Source organism: Ictidomys tridecemlineatus, chromosome 11 (genome assembly GCF_052094955.1).
Source record: "Ictidomys tridecemlineatus isolate mIctTri1 chromosome 11, mIctTri1.hap1, whole genome shotgun sequence".
In the NCBI taxonomy this organism is placed as follows: domain Eukaryota; kingdom Metazoa; phylum Chordata; class Mammalia; order Rodentia; family Sciuridae; genus Ictidomys; species Ictidomys tridecemlineatus.
Window position 1 is genome coordinate 37,447,977 of NC_135487.1, and position 15,201 is coordinate 37,463,177.

General features: G+C 38.9%; 1 protein-coding gene across 10 annotated transcripts in view; it reads left to right on the top strand.

Moving 5' to 3' along the window:
- Elavl4 (ELAV like RNA binding protein 4) overlaps nt 1-15,201 on the top strand; it is a 136,714-nt gene that overhangs the window by 84,916 nt on the left and 36,597 nt on the right. For 8 of the 10 annotated variants that reach the window (XM_040288643.2, XM_040288647.2, XM_021726850.3 and 5 more), the window contains exon 2: nt 2,932-3,172. In XM_040288643.2, coding sequence (XP_040144577.2) covers nt 2,932-3,172 — 241 coding nt within the window. Of the gene's footprint in view, nt 1-328; nt 416-2,931; nt 3,173-15,201 lie in introns of all 10 variants that reach the window. The other 2 variants (XM_021726854.3, XM_021726853.3) reach the window with 1 other exon arrangement.

Sequence of the window (15,201 nt, forward strand, 5' to 3'; positions counted from 1 at the left end):
TTGTTTTTTGGGTTTTTTGTTTTTGTTTTTGTTTGTTTGTTTGTTGTTTTGTACTAGGGATTGAACCCAGGGGAAATTTACCACTGAGCTACATCCCCAGCCCTTTTTTGAATTTTTATTTTGAGACACGGTCTTAGTAAGTTGCTTAGGATCTTGCTAGGTTACTAAAGCTGGCCTCAAACTTAAGATCCTCCTTCCTCAGCCTCCAGAGTTGCTGGGATTATAGGCATATGCCACCACACCTGGCTGGTTTCTATCATTTCTGAGGAGAGCTTGGTTTAAGATTCTTCTCAGAAGCTTTTTGCTTTCTCCTTGCTGTCTGGACCAGCCATCTGGAATCCTACAGTTGACCTGAAGCCAAGAAGAAAGTTCTGGTGATGTGAGAAGTGGAGCCACTTAAATTACTTGCATGATGGTAAAGAACCTAAGACGCTACTCACCGTCCTCAGTCCGCTTTATTACCCTAGCTCTTCTCAAGACTTCATGTTTTTCTTTTGGTTTCATTTCCCATTTGTGACCATCAAAAGAGGAAACAGTATCACTGGGGCATAATGAGGAATAACAGTGATGATGTCTCTAGGTACTTTTTATTGTAGATACTTCTTATATATGAGCTCTCATCCTAAAGAAAACCAATCCTGCATGGGAGGTTTTATTCTAGTTTTCCAGAAGAGAAATCTGAGGCTCAAAGTCACAGCTAATAAGTGATAGAACTAGAATTTTAAGGCAACTGATGTCTTGGCTCCAAAACTAGTTTCTTCCTCCCCTCACCATACCACTCTTCTTCAGATGAGAAAACAAGTAAAAACAAAATAAGTTTAAAAAAAAAAAAACAGTCTGTGAACATTGATGAGGATGTGGAGGATCTGGAACTTTCAATCTTTACCGGTGGGAATATAAATTGGTACATCCACTTTGAAAAACTATTGGCAGTATCTACTGAAACTGAACATGCATATACCTCATGACCCCCAAAAACAGAATCCTAGGAATATACCAAACAGATAAATGTGCAAATACCTAACCAAAGACTGTGCATAATGCTCATAGCAGCTACAACTCTGACAGTTGAAAACCTGAAACAATCTAGTTCATCAAGAGATAAATTAAATGTGACATTTTCCTACAATTAAATTTTCTATAGTATAGGGAAAGAAAACCTATACTATAGTAAAAGAAAACCTATACTATAGTGCTACCCAGACAATATACATGACACTTCAGATAGGTGAAAAGACTACACATGGTATGATTCTATGCAAATATTCAAAAATAGGCAAACGGGATCTATGGATTAGAAGTCAGAATGGTGGTTACTTTGAGGAGGGTGATGTATATGACGGGAGGGGACAGGAAGATTTCATGGTACTAGTCACAATCTGTGCTACAATGTGAAAGTTGGTACCCAGGTATCAGTTGTGTTTACTTTGTAAACATTCTGTGCATTTGTAGCCTTGAGGTTTGTACACTTTACTTCATGTATGTGATATTCAACAAAAATGCTTACCCCCCCCAAAAAAATTCTCTGAACAGTAAAAGGGTAATAGTAATAGGATCTACTGTTTATCAGATATCTGTTACACCTTGATTCCCTAATGCCACACAGCTAGTGAGTGGCAGGGCATGATTCCATTGCCTAAGAGTTAAGAAGTGATTTCAGAGGAGACAGAAGCCATATGATAGATAAACAGGGGACAGTGATAAAATAGAATGGAAAGGTGGGACCAAGAAGACTACGAAGCCTGGGTGCAGGCCCAGATTTTGCTCCACTTTCTTGAAATGACAATGTCACTGGATGTCTTTGGACTTAATCCCAGACATGAAAATACTGAGCTAGATTTTATTCCCTAAAGTGTCTTTTGGCTCTGCAGTTTTGTGATTTTCCATTTTTGTCACCCCATACAGGGCATCTTCATGGCCTTGCTCCCTCAGTTTAAACCCATTTTCCATCTAAAAGCATCATCATTCAGCATTGTCCCTGATTGCCTTTATTCTGTGAGCTGGGGTCATTGTACCTCTATTCATGCCTATTGTCCTGCCACCAGCCATGCACCTGTCTGTGTCCTGGAGACTACAAGCTCCTTGAGGACAGGAACTCTTAATAATTTTTTCCACTAGTATGTTGCCTGAGACAGTTCACACACCCAAGGAAATCTTTTTTCAATTAAGTATTTAAATCCAGAGAAAGTCTTTCCCCGGCCCCGCAGAGTAATGTACAAGAGGACAGTCTTGGGCTACACTGGACCTAAGGTGGAGACCTAGAAAAAACTTTTTGTTTTTTGTTTTATTAGAGGTCTGGGAGAAACAACAGCCAAATGGCTAGATTTAAAAAAAAAAAATCGCTAGATGATTTTGTAGCTCCCTGGCATGTACTTGTGAAATCACAAGTTTGATCAGTGTTTAAGCATCAGTGGAAATCTCAACCCTTCCCATATGGAACGGCCCCGCTTAATTCAATGTCATTTTACTTTATGAGATAGTTAATAAACAGGTACTGTATTTGATCTTGTGAGTGTAGCCCTCTATATTTAGCTTTTTCAGCTTTAATGGAACTATAATTTTAATCATGATTATTACTTTACATTTTAATTATAATTTGGTGTGGCTTAAGTATACATTTCTGAGAGTGATTGTGTAATGAAAACAGGAATTAGCTTTTCATTAACAAAATAATGGGAGAGTTCCCACTGCATTCTAGTCTGTGTTCAAAATCTAAGGGCTGGCCTAAAAATAGCAAGGGGAGTTTAACATTTTGGTTAAAAACATGCTTCTAAAGTGGCTGTGTTCACAACCCAGTCTTTCTTGCTCCATCTTGCTTCCATCTTGTTCTCTTCCTTTTCAAAAAATAAAATAAAGTAAAATTTTAAAAGGACTTTGATTGTGTCTTTCAGATTTCAAAAGATTTCTTTTATTATTATTACTTTTGTTTAGATAATTAGCACCATGGAGCCTCAGGTGTCAAATGGCCCGACATCCAATACAAGCAATGGACCCTCCAGCAACAACAGAAACTGTCCTTCTCCTATGCAGACAGGGGCAGCCACAGATGACAGCAAAACTAACCTCATCGTCAACTACTTACCCCAGAATATGACCCAAGAGGAATTCAGGAGTCTCTTTGGGAGCATTGGTGAAATAGAATCCTGCAAACTTGTGAGAGACAAAATTACAGGTATGTTCTTCCATATTCTAGACTTGGGACTTGCAGCTACGTTATGTCACTGAATATGGGGAACTTAGAAGAAATGCACGTGTGTGATTGTGCATCTGAGTGTCTGCATAATGTATCCTGCATGCAAGGATGGCACCTATACACAGTCCTAGACCCACAGCACTGTACATGTGTGTACACCACATAAAACCATACTATGGATTGGTAGGACTAGGAAACCCATGAAGATCTTAGAGCTTCTTCAACTTTATGTGAAGTTATCCTTTCGTTTTATCCTCTTTTATTCTTAATCAGCCACCACTTCTCTCTGTTCTTTAGCTCCCACTTCTGCCCTCTGCTCTCCTATATTCCATAGTAGTTTTTATTCACTTCTTCTCCTTCCAAGCTTTAGATTGTGTGTGTCTCCAATGTTCTTCCATGTGTTGAGACAAGTGTTTTAAAGGGTGCCACAGTGGACTGTGGAAGGGTTACACAACTGCTCATTGTCCCTGAGGAGAAATAGTCCCTAAGGATAGCAGATTATTCTGTAACTATTCTGCAGTAGGAAGGAGATGATTAAAAAGGATCTGCATTTGAGGTATTACATTGTATGCATTTGTTTGTTTTGAGGATATTCTGAAAAGTCAGAATTTTTTTGATTTCAAAGTGAAACAGTACCCTGTAGAATTTTCATATTTGAGATTTTTACATTCTGATTTTTTCCTAATAACTATTCTTTGAGGACCTAATGTTTGCTAGACAGTGGCACTATAATTCTTTGGGGAAATTTTTCCCTGTAATCTTGTTGGAAATGAAAACATTTTCTTAGAAAACCACACAGTGATGACAGTGAAGCTGCTGCTTTCTGGTGCTCTACTCCTGAAATCATTCACATCAACTTCAAGTGCTTGTCAGTTGTGAGTATTGGCTTTTGTTTCCCTTTCTTTGGACAGTTTAATTGATAAGCAACTGACGTAAATTAAAAGGAAGCTCTTTGATTAAGATAGGGAGATAGGACATCTTGATTTTAAATCAAAGTCTATAATATATATGTGTACCAATAAATATAAATTCTCCCATTCTCATAATTCACATATAACTTCCCCCCTTATAAATTATTTTGCAAAATCATTAAACTTGTAAGGTGCTACTTTCTACAATGTAAGTCACATAACCTTTCAAACACACTTTCCTCAACTATAAAATTCAAAAATAATGCTTATCTTAGATTGAGTGTTGTAAATGTGAAATGTGAGACTGGCTTAAGCACCTTGTCCAACACTTATTGTGTAGGGAGTTTTCCTGAAAATGGAGGATGTTGCTGTTACGGATATAGCGAGTAGGGCTTGAGGAGAGTGACTAGGACAGGTCTCCAAATAGGGCCAGGCTTTAATGATCTTATCCCAGAGCACATCTATCCTTTAACAGAATTGCCTACACTTTCAGAAAGCCGGTGTTTAGATTCCTGAATAATCTTTATATAATAGGATGATAATTCAAACCAAATTAAAACCAGTTAACCATATGATTCTTCCTCCCACTCCTATATAGAAAATGTATTTTTGATTTAGCCTTACCTTCTAAATAGGGATTCTGCCAGCTATATTAGTGAACATTATTAATCACCTTTTCAGACGATTTCCCTTAGAATGGTAGTGAGATTTTTGTGAAGTACTGATTCATGGTGTTGATCCTTGTTTTCTAAAGACACATGTTTAAACAAGCAGATTCCTTTACTGAAAGAATGCTAATTTGGTAGTTCACCGAGTGGATTTGAATAGGAGTGACAGCTTCGAAGACAGCCTTTAATTTGGTATACAAAACCAAAATTGTCAACTTTGGTTTGTTTAGCACCCTCTCCAGCACAAGCAGAGACACACAGTAGCATCTGAGCTTAAAGAAGAAGAAGCTTACGGGTTGAAAGCAGAAATACAATTTAGGCATATATTTATAATTATGCAATTTTTAAAAATTCAGGCAAATTTTTTTTTTAATTTATATAGACCTTATGGGAATGAGGCAGGGAAATACAGAGACCAGAGATATTTGCCCTCATTTGGTAGCAGTGTTTAATAAAAGTAGAACTTGTGGTTGTAAAGAGTGCTTATTAAATTCTTCATTTACACTACCTAATTAATTCTAGCATTTTAAATTAACAGTGAAACTGGTCCCTGCTGTACCATTCCATAGATGCAGCATATTTCCTCCATCCACCCGTTGTTCAGGTTTAATTGGCTGTGCTAGAAGTCAGAGAAGGAGGGAGAGACAGGGCTTTGGGGAAATGGGGAAGGAGTAAGAATTGCTCTAGAAAGACCCTCTTAGGCCTGCTTTTGGGGTTTAAGTCATAACACAGGGTGGGAGAGGTGAGGTATCACACCAGGCAAGTGGAAAGGCCTCAGTTCAGATGTCAGGGTGAATGACATCATAGGTATTTTTGTTGCCCTGATTTTTAACTTCCCAGTCCCCCCCTTTTCCTCCAACACCTCCTACAGATCTCAATGCATCTCGATCCTGTGAAGTTTACAAGGAGTTCTAAATATCCAGTGGGAGGATTGGGTGGTGGGAAGTGGCAAAAAGATAAGAATTCAAGATTAAGATTTTCCAGCCCCAAACCACTCCCTAAAAGAATATAGTGGATTATTTTAGAAGATTCTGTCCTCAATAAAGTCCAAATCCCTTGAGAAGAAGTGACTGTGTTCACTGCATTACAGGCAGGCTGGACTTACCCCTGAACATGGGTTATTGTAGAATTCTCCATTTGAGAACACATAGAAGACATTTGGGCATGGATTTAATTGATATGGCAATATGAACACAACTGCCACCAATTAGCAGGCACTTTTGTACTAAGTACTTGTAAGCAGTGGACATAACTTATTTCATTCACTACAGAAATGTTATCTATTTTCTTAGATGAGGAAACTGAACCTAAATTAGGCTAAGTAACTTCCCAAGGCAGTATAGTTATTAGCAGGTGGTGGAGCTCAGGGAAATGCCTGTAGGTTCCAAAAGCATGATTTTTTGGGAAGTATGTGCTAAGGTTAAGACTCCTGCTTAATTCCCACCCCATAACCCAGTGCTACATTTTGTTCCTTTCAGTGGAGATTGCTGGCCATCCTCTAGAGAGTCTGCCTAATGCACCATGGCTTTAAACAAGACTTTTGTGTATAAAGGGAAGCAAAGATAACCATATTTGTCATCCACTGGGGGATATAATTCAGTCTGTGTCCTCCTTCAAGATAGAACCAAATTTACTAAAAGTGCCAAGTTTAAGATTCTCTTAGAGTGCTTTTGGACATCTCTGTTACTTATTAAGTAATGTCTTCTCAAAGACATTAGATTTTCATTTACCAATTGGGAAAGGATGCTCATCAGAGTAATATAGGAACCAGGGAGAGAAAACACATTTCCCGAGTTGCTTTTGTGTGCAGCCATGGTCATGTGATGGCATTAGAAGCCAAGTCCTTTGCTTTTCTCCTGAATCTACCTGCAGCCTCTGCTGCTGGAAAGAAAGAATAGTGGCTCATGGCCCACAGGATTCATGCAACTTAGAAACTCATGCAAAGAACACCAAACCTCTGGGGAAAATTTTATTATTCCCATGGACTACAGAGAATTGATTTGTTTTTATTTTTTCCTTCGTTGCCTTTCTGGTTTTGGTTTTGGTTTGTAAGCATTGAGTTTGCTTACTGAGTCTAAATTTATATATATGATTAATATTTTAGGTGAAGAAACATATCACTTTATCAGGATGGGTCTGGGTGGCTCAGAATGTATCTTTTGCTAGAATGCTGAATTGCAGTTTTATCAATGCCTATTATCTTACTATCCCACCCAAAAGTAATAAAGGGGAGAAAATAACAAAGAAAAAATCCCCAGAAAGAAAGAAATCAGTATAAGACAATAAGCAGTTTTGCTTACTCACATTGTGTAATTACTTGCATCACAATGATAAAAAAGAACTGTATCTTTACTTGCTGTCATTTTCCATGTGTCCATGAACTGTAACTTGTAAGAGTCGAATTCTATCCATTTCAGGCAGGTAAAAGCTCTAAGGGGAGGTTTTGAGGCTAGGGCAGTCCAAACTGCACATTATTGTTTACAAAACTGAATATATTGAGAGACTGGCAAATGGACAGACCCTAAGTGTTGTCAATAGTTGGACAGTTGTTAGCTGGAGCAATTGGGGAAGGTTAGAACGATGGGGTTAGGATTTATAGGAAAGAAAGGCAAAGTAATAGAACTAAAATTTCAGTGGAAGACCAAAAACACTTGTTATTCTTCTGTGCTTTCAACAGCAGAAGTAGAGCTGGCATGTGCCTCTTTGGAAGCAGTACTCAGATATGAAACAGTGTTGCCAGATTAAGTGCCCAAAAGCCAGATTGGTTAGAGTTGCACCCCAGTGGACAAAGGCATTACAGAAACACCACCGCTAATCCATCTCTCTCTGTTTTTTTTTCTTTATAATATGTCTTTGGCTTAATTAATATTATTATTCAGTGGGAAAAGTGGAACAAGAAAAGAAAAGAAAAAAAAAAAGAAACTCTTCACTACCGTGGACATTAGGGTGAATACTTTGCCACCCCTTTTATGTCTGGATTTATATCTTTAATTAAAGGAACCAGCTCACTTTCGATCTGGTGATATAGGGTAACTTCTATTTTTTTCTGGATTTGTGAAAGTGCTAATAATCCTACATCTCTCTCTAAAAGTGAGATGTGGGACATGGACCACAGTAGTGCGAATGACTGTTAGAGCTTCCAGGCCAGGAGGCCTGACACAATTCTGTCCACTGGGTGGGAGATAGTGAGAAGAGAGAGTCAGGGGCTGTTGTATATTACCTCCTATGCTTTCAAGGAACTGGCTTTATAAGAACACTAGGGAAATTTGGTTATGCTTCTGAGATAACCATGTAAACAATAAATAGCTCGGAAAAGTCCTAAAATATGAAAATGCTTTTTGATTCATTCCTGAAATGTGAGGTCAGCTATTTGTTGACATAATTTCTAATAGCTCCTAGCAAAGACAAATAAGAATAATAGCAGCAGCTTTTGTATATTTTTGTGTTACTTAATGTGTATTGTGGGCCCTCTATTAAATACTTTAAATATCATTGTTCATTTAAATGGTAAAAATTAGGTAAATTACCTAATTGGGATTTCTCAGAGAATCATAAGAGTAGCCAGCATTTAATGAACACTTACAGTGTGCTGAGACTAGGAGGGTAGAGTATCAGGTAATCCTCAAGACTGCTATTTTACAGTTGAAGAAATTTGAATTTAGGAGCATTTAAGTAACTTGCACAGCTGACTTAGCTTCCAAGTATGGGAGCTCTGACTGTGAGTTTTCCAGCATATTGTTCATCTCTGGCAGTTTTCCCCTAAATATTAAGTTGACCCCTCCCTTTCACAAGCCAGTTCAACTTGCATAACCTAGAGAATGAAAATTTTCAGTACAAGGAAAATCTAGTTAGAGTTCACAACGTTTTGTTTTGGAAAACAGCGCACTGTGCATTAAAGAAGTAAAATGTTTGAATTAAACAGATCACTGTTTACCTGTATAAGGAAAACTATATACATGAAGTGGTTTTTAATTTCTGATTTTCTCCCTTCTGAAATACCCTTCACTGTGTGTACCTTTTTTTTTTTATTTTATAAGCACTGTATTGGCACGGATGCTGCCTTGGATTTAAGCATAGTTAAAACCCAGCCACAATTAGGTATATCCAAGAAAATCCCAAGATTTGATTAGCTAAATGAACTTTTCTTACATGTACATCAGAAGGATATTAGTTAGTGATGGGAAGAGTAGAGGAGACGGTAGCATTTATTAGTATATCAGCATATTTTGCTCTGATTTGGAAAAATGTGCTTGGTGCAGTGTGATACGTCTCCTGCATTCAGAGGAAAATCAGGCAGATTTGCATTTGTCATTTTATTTATCACCTCCCTGCAGTCATCTTATACATATTCCACAAAGAAGAATAAGAGAGTTTTGATTTGTTGACTTGGATTGGTTATTATTGGGGGTGAATGGAAAATTTTTAGGTATGGTGAAGATTTGGCAGCCTAATAGGGCTACAAAATAGGAGAATAGGGGGTCTGCCTTATTAAGGGGAACTTGCAGAACGTCAGAACATTAAGTGCAGACAGTAAACCATGTAATCATTGTGCCTCTTACACACTCATCAGGGGCAATCAGAGACCTTCCATCCTTCCTAATTAGGACTTGCTAGTTGAGCAGAGCTGTGAGGCTTGCACTTAGTGCAGGTACATAGAGCGTCTCTCCACACAGCTTTTTCCCAGGATGGTGACAAAAGGGACCAGGTGTGCATCTCTTTTGCCTCCTGACTGTCCTCCCTTTCGTCTTCCCTTCCAAATCAGCCAGTTCTGCCCTGCTTCCGAACTTGGATAACCATAGGAAAGTATTCTCACATCCCAGGAGAGATGTCTCAAAGGATTTTTACCTAAGATGTGAATCAGGCCTGGGTATTTTAAGGATTTTCTATTTCTGGGCTTTAGCTGACTGGTTCTTAAGACCGATTCCTGTTCACCCAGCCTCCTCTCTTTCCCTAACACACATTCACTCCCTTACTCCCCCCCCCTTCTCCGTAGAATGGCCTGGTTGATTGAGACTAGGAACTAAGCAGGAAGGTAATGTCAAACTGAAATTTCCACACATTATCTAAAAATGCAATTCATCAGCTTCGGGGTAGGAGGAAAGTGCTTTCTGAAATGTGTTAATGGGAAATTCATTTTTTCCTTGTCTTCTGAGAGGTGTGGTAGTGGTGATTTCTTTTTTCAATCTGCCCCCCGCCCTCTTTCTGCCTCTCCCTTACTGCTCTTAACTGATGAACTCTGTATCTGTCTTTATTCCTCATAAGAAGTGAGGATCTTTAAGTTGCTTTTTCATTTTTTTCTACAGTGCCAAAATTGAGCTTTGATGGGAGAAGATATTTCTAGTTTGGAGAAAAGATAAAACTCAGATAGAGACCATATATTTGTGTAAGGCTTTTACATTTGTAAAACATTTTCAATCAGCCAACAGTATTTATTTAGTGTCTACTCTCTCAGACCAAATAGATGTTATTCTCTTTCCTTCTTACTCTTAAATTCTATATCAGGGTCTGTGAAGAAATCAAAAAGGATAAGACATAGTTTATGCCCATATGTTCTTACAGGGGTGATGAGTAAGGAAAGCCAGGACAAATTGTAGGACCCTCCAGCAGCCCACAGATCTAGAAGGCACAGGTAGCCTTATTTGTGAAGCATATCACCATACCTTAGCTGCTTTGTAGTGGCATTTTTTTTTTCTTTTACCAAGGTCCAGTCTTACCCTTCCTGGCTCTGGCTGTTGATATCACTGGAAAAATAGCATGAAAGGATTCATAACAATATAATGAGGTTGGATATTTGATGGAATGCCTACTATCTATCAGTTACAGGGCTGGGGATATTATCTATACTATCTCATTAGGTTTTGCAGATGAGTAAGACAAACCCAGAATTAGCTGCTGTGTGGGGTTAAGTTTGTCTGACTACAAAGTCTATGGTTTATTACTTAGCACTCTGCCTCTGCAGAATGAAGGTAAAAGCAACATCAGTTATGTGTGCGCAGAGGAGGAAAGATTGACAATGGACTAGGGTTCTCAGAGCAAGCATCAAAGAAGAGTGAGACTTAAACTTGGCCTTGAATTTAGCAGAAATTAGATTGTAGGAGTAATTTATCCAAAAAGTCAGAGCCAATAAGTAGTAGAGCTTAGATTTGAACCCATGTCTGCCAGATGCTCAAAGCTGTGTTCTTTCTAATTTGCTAATAAATAACCCTACCTGACACAAATAGGGTGACAGTTTGCAGATTTCCCTTGACATCTATGATCTGAGAATCATTGTGTCGATGAGGTCAGATACATGTTTGCTCAGTGACTTTTCCCATGTACTTTAATTTCCTGCTGATTTATAAGTTTGATTTTCTGCTCAGCTCTTGTTTTATAAGTTGACTGGTGAGATGCACGGCGCCATCAACACAAAGGATATACAGCTAGTTAGGATAAGCACTCTCATTTCTATGGCTTCTAATGGAATTTCTCATTACAAACATCCTAAATCCAATTAAATAATTTTACTGGTGGTATAAGCATAAGCACTTCATGATCCCAGATATCTGCCCTTTGTATTTGTTTTCGAGGACTTTTATTATCAGCACCTCCTGTAACCTGTGGAAATATCTGATATAGGAAATCCTCATCACTTTATAGATGAGGCCAGGGCAGCCCAAAGAATCTACAAGTCAAGAATATATGGATTCTTATTTTCCTTGCTTTTTCTTCTTCTCTATTCTTTGCTTATTTCCGACCTGCTTTCTCTTTTTGCCTTTTTATTTTAATACCTCTTCGATCCAAACAGGATTTGAATTGTCTACGAAATAATATGGAAAAATGCTAATTATTAAAATAGTTCTAGATTTTAAAAAAGAGGGCAGAAAGAAATGAATGTAGAAAGAAAAGGAAAGCAGAGGTAAAATGGTAAATTAAATGTGACTTATCTGAGAAGAGACCAGCTGGCCCAGGGCTTTCTTTACATAAAGGAAAAATGGATGATGATGACCTTTGTTCCTTTCTCAAGTAGTAACCTGAAGCCCAGTCCCACACCCCTTCCCAAACCCTCATCTTAGCTCTTGCTGTGGATATAATTGTGGAGACAGAAGCCAGCTATAACACAGGATGGGATGTGCAGCCTGAAATCACATACATGGAATTTTCCTTTTACCTTCTTTCTTACCTGGACCCGTTTTGGATTGATTGACTTGTTTTTATGGCCACGGCAGGCAGGGACACAGAGAAACTGCCTGGGTATAATCCCTGTCTATTAGCATGGGACATAATCAGGGTGCTTGCTGAAGGAGGTGTTTGTTCCGAAGCAGGTCTTCCTGACCCACTCCCCTGACTGAGGTGTTCCTGGCTTCTGGATCTCACCAGTCTCGTCATCCTGAGGTTGGGCATGCTGAAAACTTCATTCAGTATTCTGCTTCCATCTTTGTGGTGAGGGTTCCCACAGTGAGCTGTGGCCCAGAACCCCGAGTTTGACAACAGACAGGAAACTTGAATGTTAACCTCACTTCCTGGTCCTGACAGTAGAAATCAGAACCGGTCCTCAGACACCTTTGCTCTTCCCAGAGTCCCTCACCAGTCAGTGGAGCCTTCCCAATAAGACAGATCACCTTGTTAGATACAAAAGGGAAAAAGCACTACCTGAGCCACAATCCCAAAACAATCACACGAACATCCCCCTAGCACTTCCTGGTGAGAAATACCAAATATCTGGTTGAAGTAACCAGAACAAGATAGACTTCAATAAAAGTGCTGCCCTTCCTCGCACACACTTCATAGATGAGGGGTGGCCTTTTTAAATCACTTTATCCCTGGGGGACTCCATTTCTTCAATATACAGTAGAAAAGATAAATCCTACCCTGCTTTCTTTGGCTGGTACTCTGAGTTCAGACTAGTTGACATATGTGACAGCATTTCACAGCAATAATGAATCCCAGTTTGGGTGGTCCTGGCAGATTGTAAATGAAAGCCTTTAGTTCAGTATTTGAAAATGTCATGATAATTTCTGAGATTCTTTAAAGAATTAGGCCACTTTCACGGGAGCGGCATCATGATAAAATGGAAGGATCCACCAAGTTCTTATTCTAGCTGCAGGACTTTCAGCAGATGGAGCCATTCTGTGCCTTGGGTTATTATCTACTAAATGGGGATAATAATACTGGCTGAAGTGTTGTGAGATCAGATGAGCTGCTAATGTATTGACAGGTTGTTAAAGTGATACACCAATTCAGGGTATTACCGTGGTCACCCAGAAGATAGGACATTGTAAGCTGGGGACTTATGAGAGTAAAGCCAAGTAGTCAGCCCCCCCATGATAGGCTGGCTTTGCTTTCTAGTCTGCCTTCCAGATGTTCTGTTCAGTTATCTGCGTACATCTCGGCAAAAGCTGATTAACTCTCAGACATCAAGATCTAAATGTTATTAATGCTCCAGCTGATCAAATTACAATGCCACAGATCCTACTTGTGCTGTTAATATTAGATTTTGGATTCCGGTCTATAATGAATGATTTTTTCCTCCATGCATTGGAAAAATTAGTTAGCAGAGTTCATAAGAAAGTTTAATTAGCAGGCTGTTTGTGAAAATAGCGGTTGTGAGTCATCGTTAGAATGAACTCACATTTCTCAGGTTTGAATTTGTTTTTCTGTTCGTGGAGCAACCACATAGGATCCTTTTGTTTGGGAAACTGCTGTCCACATGCTGCCCACTTGAACTGCACTGTGTAATAAACTAATAACAAAAACATCAGATTCTTAGAAACAGAGAGGAAGAGGAGGTGTAGAGTGTCTGTATATTTGTGTATGTGGGCCAGAGGAATATCACGGACTTAGGGAATCCAGCTAGGCAGCATACCCTAGTGATTAGGAGCTTGATTGCCTCCATTTATACCCCAGCCTTATCACTCATTAGCTGTGTAAAAGGCAAATTCTCACCCTCTCTGTGCCTCAGAATTCCTCATTTCTAAAACAGGGATATTAATAGTATTATCGTGAGCATTAATATATGTAAAATATTCAGAAAAGTACCTGCTGTATAGTAATATAATTTTCCACATTTTATTAGTGCATTATAATTTTACATTATGGTGGGATTTGTAGTATAATTCTTACAGCAATTCTTTGAGGTGTAACTATTATTAGCCCTATTTTACAAATGAGGAAATGGACTCAGAAAAGTTAAGTTGTACAAGGTCACACAGCTTCTAAGTAGTAGAACAAAGTTGAATGTTTGTTTGACTCCAAAGCCTCTATTTTTATCAGCTATATTATACTACCTCCCAGAGTCATATACCTAGTTAATTAAGTATAGATACTATGTATGTGTTTTTCTATATGTGTATTCCTACAAGTGTGTGCTTCTATATCAATATAGCCACACACAATTATGTTTTGTTCATTTCCTTGGGTCTTTGGTTTTCCTAGTGAAACTTCTAGAGATCATTGCATGCTAACTATCACATGTAGTGAACTAGAACCAGATTTGAACAACGTGTACCAACATGAAAACAAGGCTTCTGATAGCTGACTGCCGTCCCCCATGACGCATCTTTATCCTATCTAGATTGTCTCCGAAGCAGAACCGAATGATGTATTCTGAGAAACAGAATTGCAGACTGTCACAGCAATATTTCAGAAAGGACAAGCCAATATTTCAGAAAGAACACACTGAGCTGGGCACCTTGGTGCACACCTGTAATCTCAGCTTCTCTGGAGGCTAAGGCAGGAGGATTGCCAGTTTGAAACCAGCCTCAGCAATTTAGTGAGACCCTGTTCAAACCTTAGGAGTATTCTCTGGATGGGTCTCCTCCTTTTCTATCGCTCCTCTGTTATCTCAAGAACTGGAGGTCAGCATTGGGAACCAGACCCTCCATCTTAGGGTAATTTCATGCTGAGACAGTATTCAGTCTTGTTTCAAAGGGTAATGTTCACTTGGAAATCCCATCTAAAAGTCTTTCCCAGGAATGTTTAATCCATAAATGAATTAAATGGCTTTTTTTTGTTTGTTTTTTAAGAGAATTCTCCCCCAAAATGGGTTTGGGAGACTGAAGTGCACCAAAATTGACTTCTCTTTATCACTAAGTGTGTGATAACATGCATTATAAAATGTGTTTTATAAAGAATGTTTTTTTCCCCCTCTGACCTTTTGTAAACTGTATTTTCCAAGCCAAGAGGGAAGACTGGAGTTCCATGGGGATGTTTGAGAGCTAGGAGAGGAGGAGGCAGTTTGGAACAGTTTCCATGTGACTCTCCTTTCCTTTATTAAGAAAGAGGTGAGGTCCTCTATTGCATGTCGATGGGCAAGTGGAGACCTTGGTGTGCTGAGACAGTCTCACCTCCTCCCAGGAGAAACATCTCTCTAGCAACAGCATAGTCCCATCGGTTAATAGATAGTTTTAGGTAAGTTACTGGGTACTGAACACTTTCTGGGTGTGATGCAAAC